Below are 26,947 nucleotides of genomic sequence, written 5' to 3'. Positions count from 1 at the left end.
GTAGACTCCATATCTTAATGGGAGGAGTGTAAACAAGTTTGCAAATACTTATTAGAACTAGAACAGGTAGGTTTACTTCAGTGAATAGTAAAATTAAATATGTAGTAAAGTTGGATATAACAAAGACGTATGGAATGTTGAACAGCTGGTTATGCATGGTCACTGAACAAACAGAAGAGATAATAGTATCAACTCCTGGTAGGATCTACTGGTGAAGCTGTTTAATATGAGCTTGGGGGGGGGTGGTAATCAAGGCTCCAAATGTACCCCCGAGTCATTAGGAGTGCTGGGGATTCAGGAATGGCAAGATCATGTAACCAAGCTGAAATGTTTCAGTCTTCCTCACTGAAGTTTCAGAAGTCCTATCAGTGTCTCATTTCAGGGATTGATTGTTTGATTTCTTTGTATTTTCCACCTTTGTCTATCAGCAATTAGTTTGCTGCATGGTACTTATTCTAATATTTTGAAAGTTTATTCTTTGCTAAAAGGAGGGGAGTTGGGAAGGATGGGAAGAGAAGGGACAAGCTCTAGGAATACACCTTATCTATTGTGTATATTTTGGTTTAACACAATGTTATTTAGCAACCAAGTTGAGAGGTACATGGATTTTCTTTTAACCTACAAAGCCTGGGTTCTTTGGGCAGTTTAGCTTTCTATTGCTGCTCTAATAAGCTACCACAACTGTAGTAACTGGCTTAGTTAGTTTCTCTGCTTTGAGGTACAGATGACTGAAATCAAGGGGTTAGCTTGGCTAGGCTTTATCAGGTGAATCTGCAAAAACTCCCCTTTCAAGCTCATTGATGTTGGTGGAATCCAGTTCCTTGTGGTTATAGGTTTGAGGTCCTTACTTTGCTGGCTATCACCCAGGAGCCACTCTTTGCTCCTAGAGGCCTTTCTCTGGTGGCTTCTAAATCTTAGAGCCAGAAAAAGTGCATCAAATTCTTTTCACCCTTGGAATCCCCCTGACTTTCCATCTGTAGTATCTCTTCTGACCTCCTCTGTTGCATCTCTCAGATTGCAGTGAAAACAAACAAACAAACAAGCAAACCCAAAACAACAACGATGACAACAACAAAAATCCATTGTCTGTTTTAAGGATTCATGTGACTAGATCAAATCTCCCTGGATAATCCAAGATAAACTCCCTATTTTAAGGTTCTTTAATCTTAATCACTCCTGAAAACTTCTATTTACTGTGTAATGCAACATATTCATAAGCTCCTGGAGATTAGGGTGTGACTGTAATTTTACTTACTACAGGTAACAAGTTTAGGTCAATAAAGTTGCTTTCTTTTTTACCTGTTTCCTCCGGAAAATAGGCCAGCCAACAGGTTTGTATTAAATACTGGGGCTTCACTGAAATACCTTAAACTTGAAGGGAAAAATCTAGGTTTCAGTCTTGACAAAGAGAGGAGGTACGCTTCTTCTTGATTTCTGGGAATATCTTTAGTATAATATAATGCTCAAGAGAACTGCTTTGAAGTTAGATGGACCAAACCTTGTGTGAGTATATAATGCTTTTAAGTCTTATTGTCCTCATCTATGAAATGAGCTAAAAATTCCTATAGTTGCTATGGGGAAAATACCTGTGAATAAAGTGCTTAGGTTAGAATAAGTGCTTAGTGGATGTTAGCTAATAATAATGTGATAATAAAAATGTGACATATTCATAGACTTCCTTAGAGGTTGGAAGAAAGTGTGAATGGACCAACTAGAATCAGTAGTTGGGTTCTCTCTCAATTTCATATTAGCCTGATGTAAATTAATTTATTAGTGTGACATACAGTAACTATTTTTCTTAGACAAAAGTGAGTAAAATGATTGTTTTGTAAAAGGTATTTATACAAGTTTTTATAAGTTTTTTTTTTTTGTAATGCTGGGGATTGAACCAGGGCCTCAGGCATGGTAAGCAGGCCTTGTACCATTGAGCTATACCCCAAGGCTGATACAAGTTTATATTTGAGCAGTTTAGTTTAAGATGAGTTGCTTGGTTGTAATCATAAAGGGCAGTGACTGAAACTCACAAAGATCTAAGCCGAGGGTTGGCAAACTTCAGGTTGTGGGCTGAATTTTACCTACTTCCTGTTTTCATACAGACCATGTACCAAGGGTAATTTCTACAGACAAGTGCTTGAAATTGGTTGATGATGAGAAATGATACCTTTGAACTACAATTACGCAAAACGTTATCCTACCCCAAAGAATTCTGTTCTCACTAATATTCTTGTACTACAAAAATTGCACTTCATTATTATATTTTGTCAGTAAAAATTTGTGGAAAGTTTGTTCTCAAATATCTATATAATTTTCTTGGTCTTGCCTCATTGTTCACAAAGCCTAAAATGTTTGCAGTATGACTTTTACCTAGGAAAAATTGCCAATCCTGATCTAAATAAACTACTACGTGTTTAAGATAAAGGCGTAGATGGTTCATAGCTGTAAGGGAATCCCAAGATGTCCTAATTCAGGACTTTACCTTTATGGATAAAGCTATACCCCAGGAAAGTCAGTGACTGTTCCAACACAACTGAACTAGTTAGTGATAGAGACACGACCAGTTCTTAAATCTTTTGCCATTCGAATCAGTAAACTTTTCACTGGAACAGGCAGACTCTCTGGGTAGCATGCTGATACTTTATTCACCACTCTTTAAATGGATCTCTGAGTTGTCACTGATTTCAAGCTTTTTTTTATTTTTTATTTTTATTTTTTGGTACCAGGGATCGAACTCCGGTCCTTGTGCTTGTGAGGCAGGCGGCGGAACCACTGAGCTAAACCCCTGGTCCAATTTCAAGCTTTTTAACGAACGGTGTTATGGTTTATATCTAGATGTCCCCCCAAAGCTTCATGTGCTCAGAAGTGGGGCTTGTGGAAGGTGACTGGATCATGGGGGGCAGTACAACTGGCTTGCAGTTGGGAGGTGGGACCTGGCAGAAGAGGCATTCACTCCTTGCCTCTCTACTTCCTGGCTGCCATGACAAGCAGCTTTTCTTCTCCTGTGTCACTGTGACATGCTGCCCTGCTTTGGGGCCAGCAGACGATGGACTGAAACCATGAGCCGAAATAACCCTCTCCTTCTTTAAATTGTAGGTGTTGGATATTGTGTCCCAGTGATAAGAAAAGTGACTAAGACAGACAGATCAGAGGTGATGTAGCATAGAAATGTAGCTGTTCCATGGATCTACTGAACACAGCTCATTGCTGTGTTTTCATCTGCAAGGAGAGCCCTTTAGATTCTATAATTTCTCATTAAAGCTTTTTCAGAAGCACTGGTGCTTTTTCTGTTTAACTTTTTCTGTTAAGTTACTAACAGTGAATAACTAGAATAACCAGGCATGTTAATACGTTCTCACTGCACTATGTTTGGTTTAGGGTGAGACTGTTTATTGGGCAGAGCAGTGGCCTTAACCAAGGCAACAATTTCCCCTTGTGCCCAGCATCCCTTTTCTACTGTTATCTGCTTGTAAGTCCAGCCATATCGTGTTTGTCTTTATCGCCCTCCTGCCTGGATAATGATTATATGCTGTGGTATTTGTTTCTCTTTCTACAGGTGGTTTACAAACCCAACAACTGTCAATGCCTTCTACAGTGCATCTACCAACCAGATCCGTGAGTACTGGCTTTGTGTCTTCTTGTTAATCTCGTATAAAATGCAAGGAACTTTTTGATGGCTATGATGAGGGCAGGACATGCTTTGTTTCCCCCAAAAGTGACTAGGCATGTCCATGAAAGGAAATTGTTCTTGCTGGATTCTCCTCACCTCCCCTACCTAAGGCTCAGTCCCAGTGCCTCTCCTCTTTGCCTCTGTTCTCTATCTTTGCAGACTTTCTGGGTGATAATATCTAATTTCATGGTTTCAATCACATTTCTACACTGTTGAATGCAGGTATGTTATTTTTCTCTCATCGCAGAGACAAAATACACAACACATAAAGGGGAAAGGGTTTATTTGGCTTACAGTTCATAGAGGTTTCAGTCCATAGTTGGCTGACTCCAAGGCAGGGTGGCAGAGGGGCAACATTTCATGGCAGCAGAAGCAGCAAAAGCAGCAAGAGGCCTTAACAGCGTCTTTCTGTCCCTTTTATCTTACACAGACTACTTCTGGCAGGTAGCACTCATGCCCTTAATCTTAGTGCTGTTGGGCTAGCCCCACCATGAGTCAATCATACACTCTAGATTTAGCCACCTCTGAAAAATTATAAGGCTTTGGGGGCCCTCTAAACACAAGCCATGACATTCTGCCCCGGGCCCCTAAAGACATAAAGATATCCCTTTATGCAAAAAAGCATTTAGTCCATCTCCAAAAGTTGCCAGAGTCATAACAGTTTCAGCATTGCTGAAAAGTCCAATTCCAAAGTCTCCTCTGAAATCGAAAGTAAATTCTTAGCTGCAAGGCCCTATGCAAATGAAAGCTGAACGCTTCCAGCATTCAATGGCACAAGATAGACATTTTCCTTTCAAAAGTTACAAACATGGGGGATAGCAAGGAATGGGAACAAAGCAAGACCAAAATACAGTAGAGCAAACATTAAATCCCACAGTTCCACGACCAGCATCCCCAGCAATCTGTGATCTCCAAAGGGCTTGGGTGCCTCAGCCCCTATGCCACTTCTAGTGATTGTACCTCCCATGGCTTCTCTCTTTGGCCAGCTCTGCTCCCTCCTTGCAGTTTTCCTCAGATGATCCACACTCCTGGCTTCTCCAAACTTCTGGGGTCTCCACTGCACCTTTGGCTTCACACAGCTTCGTACACTGCCCTCTCAGGGGCACACTGCCTGGTCTCTCAGGCCTTCTTCTGAAATTTGGGTAGAAGCCTTCCTCATCCCACAACTCTTGCATTTTTCATGGGCCTAAAAGTAGCACTATGGGTCACACCAAAGTTTGCTGCCAGCTGGAGCTGTATCCAAGCTTCCTTCTCTCTTGGATGTAGGGGTCCAGTGCCTATGAACCAAATCCCAAGGAACAACTTCTCTAAACTGCCATGGTGGAACAACTTCCCTAAACTACCACCATTTTGCAACATGGTGCCCTGGGGCTCTATTCTCAAAGCAAAGGCCTTCACTTTTGCAGTTTTGAGGCTGCAAAAGATGAAGTCCTTTTGCTTATTGTGATGCCCTCAAGCTATCTTTTCTATTCTATTCCTTCTCAGCAATCAAGATCTCCTCTGCTCTGTCTTTGCAGTCTACAGCTTTACTAGAGCTTCCTTTCTGGCCAAACTCAAAACACTTTAAATCATTCTGCTGGGCTCTTTGCTTTTGAATCTCAACATTAATCTGACTAAAAATCCCCTAACAGTAGCCATGCCACTGCCTCAACATTAGACTTCTAGAAATTTCTTCCGTGAGATTAATTAGTCCGCCATCCTTAATCTCAGTCTCAGGCAAAGTCCCTGGACATGAACAACATGCAGACAAACTTTCTGCCAAATCGTAGCAGACATTATCTGGATTCCAGCAGCCAATGCAGCTCTTCTTCCCAGGAGAAACCTCCTGAGCCTGGTCTTTACTGGCTTTCTGGTCTTCTGAGCTCTGGTCAGAATCTCCCATACAGTACAGGCTAGAGTTCCAGCTCTACTTTTTCAGCTGGCATTTCTGAGAACCTTTCCTTACTCTTCCCCTTCCCACAAGCCAAATCCAAAGGTTCTTGAGCCACATGACCAGGTAATGTCACAGCAACAACCCCATTTCTCTGGTACCACATTTCTTTGTTAGTTACTTTTCTCTCATTGCTGAGACAAAGTACCCAACACACAAAGTTAAAGGGGAGAGGGTTTATTTGGCTGACAGTTTGTAAAGATTTCAGTCCATAATCAGCTGGCAATGAGGCTGGGTGGCAGAGGGGCAACAAGAGGCCTTAACAGCATCTTTCTGCCCCCTTTATCTTATTCAGACTATTTAGGACAGGTAGCACTTATGCCCTTAATCCTAGTGCCCTTGGGCCTAGCCCCACCATTAATCAGTCACACACTCTAGATTCAGCCGTCTCTGAAAAAGCATGAGGCTTTGGGGGGGGCCATATAAACACAAGCCGTAACAACAGGGGATGGAATTTACCATCTTTGTTCAGGCTACCACCGTCTACCACTGGATTATGGTAATAACCTTCTCACTGGCCTGCCTTCTGTGCTTACTCCCTCCAGTCTATTCTAAATATGACATTAGAGTCATTTAAGAGGCTTTACAATAACATGTCACTCTCCAGTGCCTTTTGCCAGCATCTCAACTTATTCAGCCTAAGAAACAAATTGCTTCCAATGGCCTGGAGCAGTGGTGGTGGAACCTATGGCACATGTGTTGCAGCTGTTTGTTATCATGGAAAAACTCTAAAAGGTTCACCATCACTGGCCTTGGCCCTGGAAGCTTGTTATCATTCTGCCTTTATCTCCTCCTATGCTCCGTCTCTCCCTTGTTTCCAGTCTTACTGGCCTCCTTCAAGTTCCTAGAGTGCTTATGATACACGGTTCCCTTAGTGCATTTATATTTGGGGTTCTCTTTGCTTTGAAAAACTCACCAAGTGATATTCATAGTTCACATTCCCATTTTCTTTAAGTCTTTGCTCAAAAGATACCCACTCAGTGAGGCATTTGGCCTGCCCTCTGGCCAGAGAGCCATCCTGTGTAGGTCTTCCAAGCTGTCCCTTGCCCTTACAGGACTCCCTGGCCACAGGGCACAGCCTGAGGGCAGTGGCTACTCTCTACCAGAGTCACCCTCCTGTGGCTCCTATTGCAAATGGAAGTCTTTGCAGGACTGTGGTCTGTGCCCATAATGAGCAGAGGGAAAACAAGCAGATGGTGCTAATTTTTTATTTTTACATAAATTTATATAGCCAAATAAGTTGTTAAATATTTTGTATGTCACTCCTTACTATATAAATATTCATTATCATGAAAATACTGTTGCTTTCTTAAGGTTCTAAGTTCCAATTTGGGAACTAGGCTGCATATGTTATATGGAAACTTAATGAAATTTGAGCTATTAATTATAACTAAAGTTTATAATAGTATTTAAATATATTAACTATACTATTTAGAATACTCTTTTGGGCAATAGAATGTTGCTTATTCATTTTAGAAGAAAATTTGTTCTTATGTAAAACTTGACACATACAAAAGAACATGTGCAACATGTTGGCAAATGTTAAGTTATAAAATTTATAAGAAAACATAGAAACACTGTGCCTATGAAGCCATCACTCAACGAAGAATCAGAACATTATCAGTACCACTGCAGCTACCCTTCTCCCTCCCCAACCCATTCTGTCTCTCACCATACAGGTAACTACTATACTGATTTTTGTGTTTATCTTCTCCTTTTTTTTAAAAAAAAATAACAATTCATGTAGGAATCCCCAAATCATATGGTGTTTATTTTTAGTTTTTAGTATGATAAGAACAGTATCATGCTATACACAATCTTAAGCAACTGTGTTTTTCAATCAACATGTTATTTTTAAGATTTGTGCACATAGCATATAGCAGTAGGGTTTTCACTGCTGTATAGCATTCCACTGTGTGACCGTACCCCTAGAGTATTATATGTTTTGCTATCGGTAGGCCTATGTATCCCCCACTCTCCAAGTGTTTTTGTTCTTATGAACATTGCTGCTCTGAATATTCTTCTGTATGTATCCTGAAATAAGATGTGGCTATCTGTCCAGAAGTGCAATTGCTGGCTGGTAGGGTATGCAAATACTCAACTTTACCAGAAAACAACAAATGTTCTTCAAAGTAGCATGCCAAACTACAGAGATTTTTCTGTTGTTTCTCAGCTCTTGGGATTGGTAGACTTAATTAGTGTAACAGATCAACTTTTATGCAAGAAAAGACAATGGGATAGTCTCTTCAGTGTTTCCACACTTATTTTCAAATGTCACTGAAGGCCCATCGCTCCTTTGGGGGCTTTAGTGTGTCTAACAATAGTTCTGTCTTCAGGGTTTACCCCTCCGGCTTTGCCCTTTCCTGGTCTGGGAAGAATTGATCCTCTCAGAGGTATATTCAGAAAGAAGCCATTTCAGGGTAACCCGATGGGTTCTTGAAAGCTCACGGGCAGAGGAGCTTTGAAATGAACAATTTGAAGCAGTATTTTAATTAAGAGATTCAAGCTGTTTCTATTTTCCTAATGACCAGTGCTTGCTCTTGTTGTAAATTACATTTCCAGGCAGGATGACAAGGAATCCTTTGGGTGACTTTTTCCTCTCTTTCCTTTCTAATATTCTGGACTACAAATTAAGACAGGTGGAGTTTCTTCTTACACATTTCCTTACTAGGTTTCCTGGGACTTTCCCCCGTAAGCTCCCCTCACTTCCTTCTTTTTGCTTCACTGAAGAAGTGAAAAATTGAGGTGATTTTCTAAAATGAACATCTTTATTGATTAGGGGCTGATTCTGACAGCATGTGGCCATCTGTTTAATTGGGTTCCAAGTCTATGATGTAACTATACTTAGTAACATGATTTATGAGAATTTCATTCAGTTCCCATTATCATTTTCTGATTTATGCCACTTAAGTCTGCTCATACATGCAGTAGAGACTTTAACAGACAAATGTATAATGTTATTTGCCCCCAAATTCATACCTTTGTGTGAAATCCTATGGTTTATGACCATCTTTCAATGGTCAATTTTTGCAAGGTGGTTGTAGCTTCTTATTTTTCTACCCTTGTTAATCTGAGTAGCCATGCCTTCAGACTTGGTGTGGAGGATGAAATCATAGTGATTTCAATGTGCCATGTGAGGAGTTACACTCATGAGCTGTTGTATAATTTAATTATATTTGAATTAAGAAGATAAAGAGGACAACAAGGAGCTGAGAGTATTGGTGCCTTAGCCTGTGTTTCCCTGGCTTTGTGAGGACTGCAAAACTTGCCTTTGTGCTTTTCAAAGGGAAAAATAAGAACCACAATGAAGACCTTGAGTGCCATGGATCTAGTTGTATTGTCATGGTTGAGATATTTATTCCTCCTGGCCCTTATTGTTCTATTTGCCACAGGTTGAGTTTATCTAGCTCACAGAGTTTTGGGTAAGGATTTAATGGGATGAATTTGTAAAGTTGCCAGCACATCGCCAAGGTCAGGGCTTGTACTTCAAAAACAAACAAGTCAGGCATCCACCCATCCCTAGAATAGCCAATGAGAAACAACAGAATATGATTTGGGAGGGGAGTTTTGAACTTTTGCTCTCAAAAGATTTTATAAATTAAAATGATATTTTCTATATTTGAAAACTACAACCAATTTGGAAAAGTGTTTGCTGTTATCTTTTGTTACCCAGAAGTTCCACACGTGGTAAGTGGTTCGTTATGCCCACCAAAAGACATGTATAAGAAGAATATTTGTATCAGCTTTATTCATAATATCGAAAAGCTGGAAAGGACCTAATGTTCACCAGCAAAAGAATAAGTAAATAGTGGTCTAGTCATGCAATTGAATATTACACAGAAGTGAAGAAGAAACTACTTTATACTGAAATATGTATGAATGTCATCGACTGACTTACTGCTGAATGAAAGAAACCAGTAAGAACAGTTCTGTTCTGTTCCATGCATATACAATTCAAGACCAGGGAAATGAATCTATGTCATAGAAATTAAAATAATGGCTATCTTTACTGGGGGAACTGACTGAGAGAGGAGAGTTCTGTCTTGATCTAGGAGTTGGTTGCACAGGTGATACCTGTTAAGATTTCTGCCTTGGGCTGGGTGGTGCAGATTTTGGTAGAGTACAGTGGACTCTCAAGTTATGACCGGCCTGACATAGGAACTTGGGTTAATAAGGTTAATGGAAGATTCACCTGCTTCTTATTATTTATAGCGGGTACGCAGGTAAACATCCAGATCTCAGCTGTATTGACTTACAACCAACTTGAGTTACAACCAGCCTTTGGGAACTGATCAAGTTTATAAGTCAAGGGCCCGCTGTACTTGCCTAGCATACATGACACCCTGGGTTCAGTCCACAGCACAGGAAACAAAATGATTTATGTCTTCACTGTGTGTAATACCACAACATAAATAGCAAAGCCCCCTCCCCTTTTCCCCAAAAAATGTTTGGAGCAGCATATGGTACATATACATTTTCTGCTTACACTGTAGTAGGTTGCCTCAGGCCAAGTCTTCAGAGGTGTAGACCAGGAATTGGCAAATTATTTCTATAAATTACCAGACAGTAAATATTTCCAGCTTTGTCAGCCATACGGTTGTGGTTGCAACTTTTCAACTCTATCATTCCAGTCACCAGCAATCCATAAATGAATGAACATGGCTGTGCTCCAGTAAAATTTTAATTACAAAACAGGCAGTGGGCTGTCTCCTAGATCAAGACAGAAAATTCTCTGTGGGATGTCGTTTACTGATCCCTGGAGTAGAGCCCTGGGAAAGGATAGGCTGCTGGGAGCTGTTGAGGTGTGTTCTGACCTGGCTGCCACCATTCTTTGGATCTGGTATTGGTGGGAAGAGTGAACAGCTCATATTTGATTTTCTTTTTTTTTTTTATTAAATTCTTTTATTGGTACATTTTAGGTACACAATATGATTACATTTCTCATTGGGAACTGTACCTTTACATAATGCATCTTGGTTCTTATTTTTTCCCATTCCTAGCCCTCCCTTCAAACCCTCCACCCTTCCCTATTTACAAAGACTTTATTTCCATTTCTCATCATTTTTCCTTTCCCTTCTTTCCTTTCCCCTGCCCCTCCCACTACCCCTACCCCTTTGGAGCTTTTCTTCCTATTTTGCATTATTGATTATTCATTCTAATCATTGGTACATTTTAGTTATACAATATAATGACATTCATCATTGGAAATTTGCACCTTTACATAATCTCTCTTGGTTCTTATTTTTCACCCTTGCCCAGCCCTCCCTTCAACCCCTCCATTCCTCCCTATTTACAAAGATTTTGTTCCTATTTTTCCATTTCTACTGACATGGATTGACCTTTAGAATAAACTTGATTTCATGTATTCAACATCATTGTATCTGCAAAATGCCTCATTTCATCATTTAGTTTTTATCTTCGTATATCTCAAAACATATTAAAGAATTATTTTAAGCAAATAAAATCTTGGCTTGAAAACAAACATGGCCTAAGGACTAAAACCAGTGATTTTATTATCTTTACTGTTTTACACAAAGGATTTGGTTGCCCCAGTATAATCACAGATATTGTGCTAAAGAAGATAAGCCTTTGTCCAGAGGCTGGGCTTACGCTGGGATCAAACTATAGAATTAATCCTGAAATGAAACATAGATTTGTTTTGCTGTTAAGGAAATAACTGATCCAGATTGGGAGAATTTCTCATACTTCATTGGCTCTGTCTAAAAGTACAAAGGAGAAGTCAAGTTGGCAAATACTCACCTGTGGCTTCTACTGGAATTGAATGAAATTAAACCCTTGAATTCATTTAATGCTGTATTTGTGGACATGGGGAATCAAGGCTAACATCTAGAATTTGGGAATAGTCTTTCTTAATTTTGGACCTAGATGGAAATTTAAGTAGCCACCTAATCCAAATTTCTCTTTATTTAGAAAATGTCTCGATACTCAGAGCAGTTCTTAATAATTTTTGTTCAGGAGTTCAGATAATATTGAAAGAGAGTCCAGTGAGTCTCACTTTCTAGTATCCATACTCCAGTGTAGTACATTTTCATACCAAACAAGGCTTACCTGTGTAACCAACAGAGTACTGTGGAAATGACAGAATGCGACTTTTGAGGCTAGGTCATAAATGACATTACGGCTTTCACCTTGATGTCTTGGATCCATCACTGTGAGAGAAGCCAAGAACCTCATCATGAGGGTACAGTATTCAGATCATGGAGAGGCCCACAGGTGAGGCAACTTAATTAAGCTCCCTGCCCATTTCCAGCACCGTAAGTGTGCCATCCCCAAAGCAAGTCCTCTACTGCAGTCAAGCCCAGGGCAACATTTTCACTGCAACCTCCTGAGAAACCCTGAGACAGAACCACCCAAATAAGTTCTTTCCAAATTCCTGACCCAGATAAACTGTGAGATCGTAAATGTTTATTGTTTTAAGCAACAATGTTTTGGGATAATGTCTTAGTTTCTTTCTTATCTCTGAGACACAGTACCTGACACCCACAACTCATAGGAGAAAAGGCTTATTTTGCCTCATGGGTTGTAGAGGTTTTAGTCCGTAGTTGGCTGGCTCCATGGCAGGGCGGCCCAGCAGACGGGTATGTTAGAGGAGAAGACCTCTCGGCATGGTGGCCACATTTCCAGTAACCCACCTCTTTTGACCAGGCTTTAGCTCCCCAAATCACATTTAGCTATAAACTCATGGGTGGATTAATCCACCGATGAGTATCACACCCCCGTGATCCAGTAACGTCCCAAGAGCTCTACCTATGAGCCCATGAGGACAACTAGATATAAACTATAATAGATAATTTGTTACACAGCAAGAAATAACTAATATAGCCATTAACATGTCAGATATTGAGTTTGATACTAGGGTACATAACATGGTATGGTGTTTTTTTTTGGTTTTTTTGTTTTTGGTATGGGGGATTGAACTCGGGACCTTGCACTTGCGAGGCAGGCATCGGAACCACTGAGCTAAATCCCCAGCCCATCATGGTATAGTATTAAAGGTGCCAGCTCTGAAGTATGACAGTTTGATTTTGAATATTGGTTTGGTCAGTAATAACTTGGAGCCTTGGACAAGTCTCTTAACATCCTAAAGCCTCAGTTCAATTATCTCTAAAATGGAGATACTAATAATGACTCTCCTATAGAATTGCTGTAAAGATTATATGAGATAATGTATATAATGCTTGGACTAGAGTCTTGTTTGTAGTAGGTACTCAATAAATATTAGCTATTACTAGTGCTTGCTTTTGAGAGAGACTTGGCACCCAAACATTTAAAGGATATCATACTAAGTATGCATACTAAGGGTGTGAAGTGCATTCTGGGAGGCAGTACAGAGAGGTAATTAAATCTGGGGAGTCAAGATTAGATTCACAGTGAAAGTGATGTTTCAGTGGGCTTTGGAAAGAAAAAGAAGCTCACTGGGCAGAAGAGGGAGGCTTGGACATTTGAGAAGTAGTGACAGATTCAGAGAAAACAGATAAGACAAAGCATGGTGCAGGAATGGACTGTGAGATGGCCATGATGGCTGTGGTACAGACTGTACACAGTGGTTTAGAGAGCAAAGAGAATGATGGGAGATGATACGTAGAAGTAGATGAAGGCCTTGTAGACCATGTTGAGGAAAAGGTCATAGTAGAATTTTCTTTGGGAAGCAAGAAACTCAAGTTTTGCTTCCTTAGTCTTACTCTTAAAGATAATGGCTGAAAGACAGGGCAGATTGAGGCCTCTTAGGCAAGTTAGGAGTTTTGCAAATGGCTCAAGAGAAGTGTGGGGAGGGTCTAAACTTAGACAATGACAGTGGGGAGGGGAAGTAATGGGTGAATAAGTTCAATCCCAATAAATCATTCTAGGATAACTGTATAATGGTAACACAGGGTGTAAATTTCTACATTTCCACTCCTGCTTTGAAAGACTCCCATCACATGGTTATTATAATTGTTCTATGCAGCTACTCTTTGCTAGGAAACCATTAATTTGCCAAATACTCTAATATCGCTAATCTTCATAATAGGTCTATAATCTTGATATTATGGACCAATTTTTTGTTTTTGGTTTTGTTTTTTTTGATATCGGGGATCGAACTCGGGTCCTTGTGCTTGCGCAGCAGGTGGCGAAACCACTGAGCTAAATCCCCGGCCCTATGGACCCATTTTACAGAAGAAAAAACAGAAGCTCAGAGAGGAGAAGTAATGTCAAAGACTACAAAACTAGTAAATTACAGAGCTGGAAGTATAACCTAGCTTATTGATTGAATGCTATTAATCTTCATGCCGTACTGTTCAGCACTGGGTAAAATGTGTGAGAATCACATGAGATAATGTATGTGAATGGATTCTGAGAAGATTAAAAGCATGATAAAATTGTTAGAGTAATCATTGTATCATACCCTCACCCATAGTGAGAGGATCGTTTTTTTTAAAATATGGAAACAATTTGTTAGGGATAGCCAAGAAGTAGGTGAGGGTCAGAATGTCATATGGTCACCAGGTTCTGTTGAGTCCATGTCCCATGGCTGTGGCATCAAACAGTTCATCATTGCATTGTTGAAGAGTACTGCTGTCTGCAAGCCATTTGGCTAAATCCATGCTCTCTTTGGATCTTTAGGTTGTGTGGGGAGGTGGAGGGCTGATTATTTGAAAGATGCCATTAGCTACCTTAAAGGAATGTTTAGATGTACTCTCTAAAAAGATTGACCTTAGAAAATTTAAAAAGTTTTATTCAGTGAGCTGAAGTTAAATCATGAGCAAGCTTCAAATAATTTGCAAAATTGACAGATGATGTGTACTCATCAAGATTTTGGGACATCTGCTCCAACTGTTTTAGGATGTTCTTTTCCTGTTCTAGTTGGGGAATCTGGATGTCCTGATAAACCCCTCCAATCTCAAGGCCTGACCAAGGAAGCAGCTAAGAATAGTATTTTTGGAAATGTCGTGGGAAAACAAAGGTGCCTTCAACTGGGAAGGCATGCAGTCTCATGGGATTCCCATTACCCTAGTGAGTCCCAGGACCAAAGTCTATAGGAACACAATTTGTCACGTGCAGGGCATTTGTGAGTGCTATTTCAGACACAGTGGACTAGGCAAATTCACTGCAGGGCTGGTAGCAGAAAGCATGAAATGATTATCAGGGTCAATCTGATTAAAGTGACAAGGTGTGTGAGGGGCACTCTGTGGGAACTGCCTGGATGTGAGCCAGAGTGAGGTGAGCATCAGTAGCCTGGAAAACAGCCATGGCAATGGGAGACAGGAGGTCAGGGAGCAATCTCACTAATTTATCTTGATGCTTCCAATCTCATTTGTCCTTCCTTTAAAAAAATCAATCGTCTTTTTTTACCTTTATTACAAAAGCAGTACATTTTTATTTCAGAAAACCTAGAAAATTTTCAGATAGGTTAAAATTTGTAAAAAGTTAATATCATTTAAAAGTAGCCACTATTAATAGTTTTAAATACTGCTCAAACTTATGTTTACTATACATATTTCAAAATTTCAGTATAGATTTATCCAACAGTACTGCTTTTTTCCTCAGTGAACATTATATCATGAATATTTTTTCCACCTATTACATACCCTTCTAAGTCATCATGTATGACTCTCACCAAAAAGTAGAACCTTAATTTAATTTCTTCCCAATGGACATTAAGGCTTTTCTCATTATTGTAAAAAAAATAAAGCAAAAACAATCCCCATAAATAGTAAGTTTTGTGGCTAAATCTTTGACTAAATCTCAGACTATTTCTTTAGAATTCTTAAGAGTTGGAAGGGTTGCTGTGTCAAATGGTATGCCCCATGTAAGGTTTTCAAAATGCATTGTATGAAAAGTAGTACCAATTTATACCTCAACTAACAATAGATGCATGTGTTAATGAATTGCATCTTAAAGATGCTGTTGGAGGAGATGAGAAAAGAGACTTAGTTCTATTTGGTCTGATTGATATGGGGAAAATTATCCTCATATTTTATTCTTGAGATCATTGTCTCATACCCAGATGAGGCTAAGTAGACTCACACAAGCACTTGTTGAGTACCTAGTATGCTCTGAAGCCTGGGTTAATATTATTGGTACTAGTGCCACTTTTTAATACTTAAGAAAGCAGTTTTATATATGAAAAAGCTTTATAGTAGGAGGAAATTTGTGTTTCTTATGGTAGATGCTGAACTATAGCAGTGGTTCTCAAAGTGAGGTCCCTGGGCCAGAAGCACCAGCACCACTTGTAATAAATGGGCATTATCTGGCCCCTTCTATGGAATCAGAAACTGAGGGTTGGGACCAACAATTTATGTTTTAACACAATTTTAGCTACCAAATCTCTCTGCAAGACGCCAAAGTTTGTGAACCACTGAGCTATACAAATGCTGAAAAATGCAAAAACAGCAAAATTAGTTGGATAAATATGGGGTTATTCATTTCTTCTAGCTTGCCTGGGACTATTCCAGTTTTGCATGGATAATCTTGCATTGCAGGAATCTCATCAGTCCTGGGCAACCAGGGACAGTTGGTCACCCTGGTAAGAGGGGAGGATTCTTTTTGTTTTAGCCTAAAGATAATTTTGGCGGAAAAAGATGGGTCAGCAAAGGAAGACTTCAAGATGGAGGGCAGATTTCAGAAGCTGCTTTTCTGCTTGTCAGCTCTAGGCTGATAGATGTGGTGGCAGGAGGTTACCTGCAGGAAGCCAGCAGATGGCTAAGGCATCTTGCTGAATCCCTTGACAGGAGTCACAGCTATTAGAACTTCATACTTTCTGGAAAGGGAAAAGTTGGCATTCACCAAACTACTACAAGATGCCAACTTGGAAAAAAAGCCACTATTAATCTTAGCAGTGGTGACAATGAAATCCTTTTACAACAAAAAATATAACCAAAAGTGCTTTGTAATTGCAGCAATTTTCATGTCCTGACTGATGGCCCCATAGATTCTAGAAGAATGGTATCTAGCTTATCTGATTACAAAAACTAATCCTGAATAAGATAGAACATTCATTCTCTCTTAGAGTGAGCATTCATCCTGGATTCTTTTAAAGCAGTTGCAATTAAAACTATTTTTTGTCCTTTTATAGAGTCATAATTTACAGGCTATATAAAGTTTAAGTTTTGAAAGTATAATGTGAAAACAGGTGAAGCAAACTAAAGCAAACTATAGGATGTTATATGCATAGTTTTGAAGAGAGGTAGAGAGCAGAATGTGGCAGGAAGGCTGATTTATGGATTGGTTAACTTAAACATAAGCAGTTCCTTATTTTTTAAAATTAGTTTTATTGGTACATTTTAGGTGTACAATATAATGACATTCATCATTGCAAATTTGTACCTTTACGTAATCTATCTTGGTTCTTATTTTTTTCCCCATTCCCCTGCCCTCCCTTCAACCCCTCCTCCTCTCCCTATTTAAGTTCCTTATTTTTTATACATTCACATTACCCATGGAGCTTTGAAACACTCATGTTCAGGGCTCTATCTCAAAGATTTATCTTTATAGTTTTGGGGCAGGGATTGGAACATAGGTATATTTTTAGGAAAAAATTAGGAATTCTGATGTTCAGTTGGGGTTGAGAATAGTTATCCTGATATAAAGTAATGGGTGTTAACATTAGTGTGCACCAGAATAAACTGGAGAGCTGCTGGAAAACTGGATTCCATTCCCAGCATTCCTGATTCAGCAGATCTGGATGATGGTTATGTTCTTGGTCTGTAGACCAGACTTTGAGAACCAGTGTCCTAAATCATTCCTGCATCAAGATCTAACTGATGTTACGAACTCTATATTCTAGACCTTAGTGTAGATATCTCCAAAATCCTCTTCAAAGTCTCCTCTCCAAAGTCCACTGCACATCTACTCTCATGTATGCAGTATTTCTTTTCTCTATTGAGTTTAAAATACATTTAAGTTTAAAAGCATTCTATAAAGAGCATGGTAGATTCTCTTTCATCTTCAGATATTGCAAAATAGGATTGCCTGGTGATAATCTTTCTCTCTCATGAGATTGTAGGTTCTTTGAGGACTTTTTTATTCACAACTAACCAATGTGTTTGGTACTTTGTAGGAATTCAGTAAATGTTAGTGGTTAATGGTTATGTATAAAAATTATGTCATCCTAACCAACTCCAACTGTTCTCAGTAGTTTTTTATTATTGAATTTAAATATACTAACATCTCCAAATTTAGAATCATAAAATATATTCACTTAGTGAACTAAAGAATTATAAACTACTGCACAGGACAAATAAAATAATCAAATATGTAAACATAAGGTAATTGCAAGTGAAACTTGCCAAGAATTATAATAATGTTGCTAGGATGTATATCATTGGTTTTTGAAAAAATGGTCATAACATGTACTAGAATAAAGCCATATTAATACATCAGTAAATCCATGCAAAAGACCAAATAGCCTATTATTTGACAAAACAAATAATGCAATAGAATGTCTTGACATAGTCAGTTTCTTAGCAAAAAATATCACAATCACCCATACAGAAAGAGAACAGGTAAAGATACCTCTGTAGAATATAGCTACAGGAAATACGTGAACAGATTTTATTCAATAAACAGTTGAGTCTGTTCATCAGTCCACAGATTCTCAAGCCCATTGGGTTCTACTTTAGATTCTTCCTTTGTTAATGTTTTGGGGCTGAACTTTATCATTTGCTGCTGGTTGTGCTACTTCTATTCCAGTGTATGCCAGAGGGACCCTAAATGAAGAAATTCAATAATGCTAATTTTTTCAAAGGAGTCAATGAGATGTTGAATTTAAGAATGAAATGCTCTTAATTGCTTTGCATTATGTTAGCAAATTTACCAAAATTTCCTATAGAGAAAGGGAAAAAGCAAGGGCTCTGGGCTTTGAAGACTAACAGTGGAAGGTAGAGGCCTCCCATTTTGTTAAATCTGAGCAAACATGGAAACAACAGGAAAGGATGTCTGAGTCTGATTCACAGATGTGTAAAAAGTGTTAGCATTTGTAATTGTCAATATAAAAATCTTCCAATTTACATAAAACTTTGGAAAGTAATGCTTCCAAAATATTTGCTATATGATAATGTTCCTGAACCATACTGTTATGATTATGGAACTTGAACTTAACACTGCAGTTAAAAGAAAGCAACAAAAACTATAGGGAAAATACATTATAGTAGCTCAGTACTTTCAAGGTCAAGGGCATTTAATCTTAGTCATTATAAGGTTTAATTTTCTCTCTTCCAGCTTATACCACAACCATAAAATGAGACAGTTCCTTGGATGGGGGAGTAGGGAGGGCTAAAAGGATAGAGTGATAAACTGATAGAACTTGGATAAACCTGGGTAGGGCTTTTCAGTTTGTTCATATCCACATTCTTGGGGTGTGTGTGTGCTGCTAAGGATCAAACCTAGGGCCTTGCAGATGTCACTGAGCCACATCCACAGCCTCATGTCTGCATTCTGATTGAGAGTTGATTAGGAAAAATGTGCTGACATCAAAACTACACTTGTTATGCCATGAGCACAAGAGAGAGAAACCAACAGAGTCCCTCATCCTGAAAGAGAAAGAAAACCAGAGCTTAAATAATGGAATATATCACATATCTGCCACTGAATTTATACAAAATAAGTAAGATATGGAATATCATAAATTGTGGTGTTATGGTGAGTTATAAAGCATGAAAGTGGGAAGGATAACTTCCCACCTCTTTAAAAAGTACTAGGAAAAGCCCTAAAGAAAAGATGAGACTTGAATATGGTAAATACCTGAAGCAAGCCTTGCAGAAGTGGTAGAAAGAAAGTTCTAGGTCAGGGAGAAAGGAGTGGAGACAGGGAGATGATTACTTTTTTTCATTTCTCTCTATGCAGGGTGAATTTGCTACTTCTGAGTATATTGTTTTTTTCAGGTCTGAGCCGTGGGGTAGTGGACTAATTTTGTTTTCTTATCTATACTTTTCTGTAATAAAAATCTAATTAATGCAATTTTACAATAATAAAATGGTCCTGAAACATGGAGGCATTTAATTTCTCTTGGAAAGCTATAGCTACAGTAAGGATATGATTTAATGACTATAAAAGTCAAGTAATTGAACTTGGGCTAATCACCTACTAAATGTGACCTGTTCTTTGGCACCTATGCTAGAAATGAGAGCACTGTGTGTGTTCTATGGTCAGCATTTTGCTAAGCTCCAATTAGGTTAGACGGGGCAGGCAGTGGAACCACTGAGCTAAATCCCCAGCCCTGAGTATTATATTTATATATTATACAAAAAGCATTTCATACATTGTACTCAAGCAGCTTGTTTGCTTATTTTTTTTTCTTAGTGTCTCTTAGAGCTATTTCCATAAATCACATAAATGCTATTTTTTTTTATAAAAATGGCATTTAAAGCACTGAGACAACTAAAATGATCTCCAGAATAGTTGCACCTTTTTACACTACTACCAACATACTCCTTAAATCCTGGGCCAATATTGCCTTATATCAAAGTTATTAAGTTTTGCCAACCCAGTAGTTAAACTTTAAGTTTCTCTCCCCACCCCCAACATATAATCATGCTGAGAGGTATGCTGCCCATAAATATACTGATAGAAAAAGAAGCTTTAAAATGTGAAACAGTGAGTGGTACCACAATGGGAAAAAAATGAAATAAAGGGATATGAGAGAAAACATAAGAAAAACCTATTAAAAATGGAGCAGAAAGATTTGACTCTCTGCTTTTTTTTTTTAACCTTTGCTAATACAACTTATCCACTTTAGGAGATAAGATATTGAGTTGACCCTGTTGGGATTCCATCTATCACTCTAGCTAGTTGACATCTCCAAAAATGCAGCTTACACTGTTAATCCATTCACTTTAGCAAAACATACCTAAGGGCATCAGATGCTTCTGTTTATCAGTATTGGGTTTCATGGCCCTGACAGGCTGAGAAGACACAGCTGATTGGGGTAATGTGATGGATTCAACACTGGAGTCCGGGGCCCCGGAATGCAAAAGCTATAGAAATTGAGGCTCATGCAGGTGTCAGATGTTCTCCTGTAAATAGGTTGGCAGTGAATGAAACTGCTTCCAGCTGGGCACATTACCACACAGGGAAGCCATAATGATTTAATAATTAAATCATATTGGTTTATGATCATTGTTCTTATTAAGAGATATCATTGCTTTTGGATGATTTATTGTATGGAACTGAATTTTCATATAAACATTGTGCTTTACATTTATATGTAATATACACTTGGATATCTACCTGTCCATCTGTCTATATGTCTCCAAATTAGGATGACTTACTAAAAGTAATCACCAAAAAATAGGATGACATATTGATGTAAAGATGCCAAAGGTATTTAAGGAAATGTAGAAATTATAAAGATTAACATTGTTTCTTCAGATTCAGTCATTTTAGATGCATTTTCCTTTATTTGAAAGCAGCAAGAAGAGAGAACTACTAGCTGGACCAATCTCTGTTTGCAATTAGTTTTTGTACGCTCGGAATCTCAAACGATGATATTATTAATAAAGTATATAAAATTACATTCATACAAAAGACTTTTATGAAATCAACATTTCACTTCTAAGGGACTCCTTACTTGGGGCACTTTAACTCATAAAAGAACTTTCAGTCTCATGAGGCCTAGAGCAGCTTCTCTGAAGCAGGCAAGAACATTGCAAAGGGTCTCTGTCTCTGTCTCTGTCTCTCTTCTCCCTCTCGCTCCCTTTCTTCCTCTCTCCCCTCTTTCTTTCTCTCACCCTCCTTCCTCTGCCTCCTCTCCCTCTCTCTAGCTATAATGACTTGTAAGTGCAATTCACAGGATCAACCCAGAATGCAAAATTTAGTGGTGAGTTGCAAGGGCAAAACCAAGCATTTCTCTGACTAATCTATACCCACGGCTGTCTGCGTGACTTGCAGGGCCCACTGCAAAATGAAAATGCCAGGCTTCTTATGCAGAAAGCAGAAGAGTGCCACTTTAGCCACTGAAGGTGCTAAAATATAAAGCTTTGTCGTGTCTTTCATGATCTCTCTCTTGATTTGTCATAGTATTTTTTATTTGCTATTTACTACTGTTACAAGAAAAACTAAAATTTTGTATCATTAGCATGAATTTTTCTGTTCATCTTTATATTGTATAATACAGGTTTTAGTGCAAATTCAGGAGCACTTAACATGCATATGGGATTGTCAAAATGACATTTTGCATTTTTTAGCTTTTATATGCATATATGTTTTTTCTTACCAGCAAGGTAGAAATGCTCTACAGAAGAAATTCAGCCATTTTTATTTCACTTCTTAATACATACACAGTCTGTCAACACTCTCTACTTTCAGCCTACTGATGAGTAAGGGAAGACTGTAAGAAAAAGAAATTAAGGGCAGCCTTATTTTTTCCTTTCCCTCTATGTTATCATTTTCACTATAAGAGGTTAGCAAATACAGGGGAGTAACAGGAGAGAGGTTATGACAGGGTTCATTCAGCTTCTAAGAACACCATTCCTTTTCTTCAGTGATACAAGCGAATTTTGGTTTGCATGGCAAGTGTGGCCTCTTGGAGATGTCCAAGCCCCAGCTCACTCAATTCTGCGGAACATGCTTACCTTATATGCCAATTGTGTCGCAACAAATCTCCCATGCATTGTGGACTTCCCAGAATCCTGAGTTCCTAGAGGGAATCATGAGTGCTATGTGCCAGCTGGGCATCTAGGATCTACGCATACCATGTGTGTCTCCTTTGTTTTCACACATGTTCCATTGTTCCCTCAGACTCCACTTACAAAATATAAGTTCATAGATTAAATTCTTGTGAAGTTCAAGACAGTGACAGTAGAATATTAAATTAAGTATGAAGTACTTCTGCATGTGGGGCTTGTCTGCGCAGGTCCTGTATCCATGAAGCCAGGCCCTTTCTGCATCAGGGGAAGGTGCTGGACAGCCTGAAGGCTCATGTGCAGGCAGTATATGGAGGGACCTGATTCACAGCAGGCTTGACACTGCTAGTAGTAGATCTGCTCAAAATGGTGTCCTTGAAATGCTTCCGGTGAATTAAGATCACTTTTAGACAACTGGATCTCTTAGGTGGCCCCTAGTCCCTAAAGAAGAGGTCTTTCAGCTGGGTAGCTAGAAGCTCCAGGCTATAGCAGGAACCAGGGACTCCTCATTGTATCAGTCTCTCTATATCCTGTAACAGTTTTTGTTTGCTTTCCTCCCAGGGTTTCCAGCAGGAGAGCTCCAGAAGCCTTTCTTTTGGGGAACAGAATATCCTCGGTGAGTAAATTAATAAAGAAACCAATTATTAACAAATTAGAAGGAAGGGCATGCTGCTTTGGCAAAAGACAGCAATATAAAGTCAAAGAAGTGAAGTAAGGGATAGTTCAGATACAGGGCATGGAACCTAGTGTGGGTCAGCTGTACTCTTACTATTTTAGGTCTTTTTATTTTCTATTAGGCCTTTGTTTTCTGTTCTTCATTGCTAGGTATATAACTACACTGGAAGGCCAACTTATTTATAGATGTTTTTCATTTTTATGCATTTATTAATTTGAAGCATTGTTGTAGATGTGATGTTCTAAAACCTTTCCAGCCTAAGAAACAATGTGAGAAATGTGTTTAGAGAAAGACAAAAGAGTCCAGTTTGGCTGTCCCAAGTGATATATGAAAGGAAGTAGTGGAAAGTAGTCTACAAAAAAAGGTTGAAGTTGGATATTAGATGAGAAGCTGGGACACTAACAAGCAACGGAAAATCTTGAAGTTTTTAAACAAGTAAGACAATCAAATCTATCTTTAGAATATTACCTGTGTAGCTACAGAGCAGGTCAAAATAGTGCCTGAATATAGGACTACCAGTTTAAAGCCTGTTTATAGCAATAGATAATAGATTTATGTGATTCACATTTTCCATATACAATAGAGATTCTCATAATATTCATTGCCAATAACATCACCACTTTTATTCTATGCCTTTGTGTGCTCTGGTGCCTTTCCATGCATTAGCATGGAAAATTTTGCCTTGATTTTAGAAGTTGAGTCGCCTGTGTTTTGCTTTGGAAATATGACAGTTTTCCTATGATCACTGAGATAATAAAGATGCAGGGTTGCATAGTTACATAAATAAGATAAATGGAGTGACAGTATTTTGATTTGGGATTCTCCAGTAGCAGGCCCTGTGATAAGGATTCAAGTGCAAGTAGTTCTTTTTTTTTATTCCATTAAGTTTATTAGTACATTTTAGGTATACATTATGATCACATTCATCATTGGGAATTTGTACCTGCAAATGGTTCTTTTGGGAGGTGGTACCAGAAAACACAAACAGAGGAGAGAGGAAGTGAGACAGAGAAGGAAGGAAGCCAGTAAATTGTGTCCTATGAGTCTTGTGGCTGCCAAAATGAATTACCACAAACTTGGCTTAAAATTATATGAATTTCCTAGAGTATAGTTCTGTAATTCAACCTGGCTCCCACTAGGCTAAAATCAAGGTATACACAGAGCTGCTTTCCTTTGTGGAAGCTCTAGGGAAAAAAAAAATCTATTTCCTTATCTTTTCTAGCCTTTAGAGGTGGCCTATATTTGGCCCATAGTTTTCTTTCTCTGTCTTGAAAGTTCCATAACCCTATCTTTTTTTGACTCTTATCTTTTGCCTCGCTCTTCTAATTTAAAAAACCTTTGGGGTTACATTGGGCCTACCTAGATAATCCAAGATAACCTATGTTTTAAGGTCAGCTAAATAACATCCTTAATTCTTCTTTGCCATGTAATATAACATTTTCACAGGTTCCAGGGAATAGCAAGCATGTGGACATCTTTTGGGGACCATTATACTACAGTACTTACCATGAGTGTGCTACAAAAAGCCAGTTTATCACCATGGGCAACCGGAACTCAGTGCTGCTAGTGAACCATAGAATGTGATTTACAGTGATCTCCCTCAGGGACAAGGAAGCTGGGTATTTATCCTTGAGCTCACACTCTATTATTGATTGAGGTCTACTAGGAGGGGCCTTGACTCTGTGGCAGTGCCCAGCCTAGGCTAAGACATCTCTGTTCACTGGAGAAAGTTCTGAGGCAACTACTTTCAGGAGCTGGGAGTTGAAAGCTATCAAATCGGGGTCCTCAGAAATGCTGAGTGCCAAGGGGACATAAGCAGACACCAGTAAAGCCTACTGAGAGAAATAACCATAGTTAGAATAAATGCAAATTCTAGGTTTGTATTTAATCAACCCCATTAATGCCATCTTAGGTCTCAGCTGCAGTTTTCTTTTAGCATTGAGATACTTGCAATTAATTTTTTCCATATTTAAGATATTTCCATAAAATTTAAGATGTGGGTTAATTATTCTCTAAGTTCCCTTGAAACTAAAAAAGATCCCTAGAATTCTTTTATTCTGCTTATCATTACCAATTTAACTGAGTTTCTATTACTGTGGTTATGTAGCTGGAGACTTGCAAAATAGTTTGGTTAGGTTTGGAAGTTATTGATTCAATGATTTGTTTATTAGATTTATAAACATGAATTCCTGAAATAATTGTCAAAATCATAGAAAGTTAAGAATTAGTGTTAGTATCTTTTAATTGTACATTAGGCTGACCCATAGTTGAAACTTGAGTGGGAGAGAGATTTGTATTTTTTTCCTAAAGAGTTCTGTGTGTTTACCAAAGCCATCTAGCCTCTAGTAAGACAGCCACTCAATGAATATCTGTTATCATTTGGGTACTTGGCGCTGGGACTATGGAGATGCCGAGGACATGGGAATCTCAGTCTAGTAAAATGGCTTCCTACTCATCCATCCATCTGTTCTGCTTTAATTCATGGATGGCCACCATGAACCAAAGGAGTGGGTATCATTTTTGCTAATACTGGTCAGCTTAGCTCTCACTTGAGCATTAAGCCTAATTATTAAGACATGAACAAGCCAAATTAATTCCAGAAGAATCAGGATTATAAATAGCGTAAAGACAACATTTCTCAAAGGGTCTGTTTCACGAATTCTCCATTTTGGAGAATTCTAATACTCATCAGCATAAAAGTTCATAAGAACTTGTATGACAGAAAAACTTATTTAAATATATTTAACTCAGAGGTTCCTAAACTCCTTTCCCTACATTTTTGGAAATTCTGCTCTAGAGTTTATGATTTAAGAATAAGAATTGAAAGAACTTGAGGACGTTTAAGTGTGGAACCTCTGATCTCATATTTTCAAGGGAAAATTAAGGTGACAGAATGATTTATTATATTCAGAGGAGTCAGCAGGTGTTCAACTAGAGACTTCAGTAGGCCAATATATTGAAGACATGGAAAGAAAATTTAGATCAACACTGGGGAGACCTGTTTTATTTAGAACCACCCAAAGACGGAATGGGTTACCTAAGAAGTGGTTGAGCCCCTGATATTGGAAATATCCAAGCAGAAGTCTTAGGGCCATTTGAATGAGTTTTTGTAGAGGGACTCATGCCTCTAGTGGGGAGTTGATCTATATGATCTTAAAGCCACTTCCAACTTGGAGATTTTTATGATTTTATGGTGCAGGCATAAAGCTAGTTCTTACCTGACAACAACATGAGATCACGGTGAACCCGGACAGCACAAAGACACATGTTTAACACATCAGATAGTAAGAACAAAAGAGAAACTGAGTAGGTAGTAAAACTGTTATGTTTTCTATTTTATTTTTGGAAGGCTAGATCATCATTGCAGGAAATCTTTCAGTTTCTGGTCAGCCAGGTACATTTTAGAAGGCACATGAGTTTATTTTTATATGACATGCTAATTTACATAATGCCCATTGATAAAATGGAGGATGTGAATTTAATATTATAAAACATTGTCATTATAAGGCTTAGTTATATAGAATTACAGTACTTTTTCTTTGTCTCTTGTCCAAAGGATTGTGTTTTTGTAACAAGAATTGAAACTTACAATGATTCAATCTTCTTTATTTATTCAGTACATATTGATCACATTCACCATAGGGAATTATGCATGTACATAATAAATATTAATTCTTTTCTTGTTCCTTTCCTCTCCTCTCCCTCCATTCTTTCTTCCCTCCCAATTTGCAAAAGCTCTATTTCCATTTTTTCCTTCAACTCTTTTTTCTTTCTTTCTTTCTTTTTTGGTACTGGGGATCGAACTCCGGTCCTTGCACTTGCAAGGCAGGAGGCGGAACCACTGAGCTAAATCCCCAGCCAACTCTTTTTTCTTTTAAATCCCCTTCCCCTTCTTTCCCTCCCTCTTCCCCCATTTCTTATTCCCCTTCCCATTTGAAAAAGTTCTTCTACTTCCTAATATCTAGCCTCTGTTTTGCTCCTTACTTATACTTTGCAATTTAATCATCTTCTGAATTCTCTTTTACCATTTGCAAATGAGAGTTTGTTGGAACATTCCC

At 38.5% G+C, this 26,947-nt stretch overlaps 1 protein-coding gene across 1 annotated transcript in view; it reads left to right on the top strand.

Annotated features, from left to right (window-relative positions):
- The window catches only part of Phex (phosphate regulating endopeptidase X-linked), a 194,893-nt gene that overhangs the window by 146,838 nt on the left and 21,108 nt on the right, over positions 1-26,947 (top strand). Inside the window, exons 15-16 of the mRNA XM_004866190.3 lie at positions 3,551-3,609; positions 22,775-22,829. Of these exons, the coding sequence (XP_004866247.2) occupies positions 3,551-3,609; positions 22,775-22,829 (114 nt within the window). The remainder of the gene's footprint in view (positions 1-3,550; positions 3,610-22,774; positions 22,830-26,947) is intronic.

Source organism: Heterocephalus glaber, unplaced genomic scaffold, assembly GCF_053883595.1.
Source record: "Heterocephalus glaber isolate CG9 unplaced genomic scaffold, H.glaber_assembly_v1.0 deba00001594, whole genome shotgun sequence".
Taxonomy (NCBI): domain Eukaryota; kingdom Metazoa; phylum Chordata; class Mammalia; order Rodentia; family Bathyergidae; genus Heterocephalus; species Heterocephalus glaber.
This window is presented reverse-complemented; position numbering and strand designations above follow the sequence as displayed.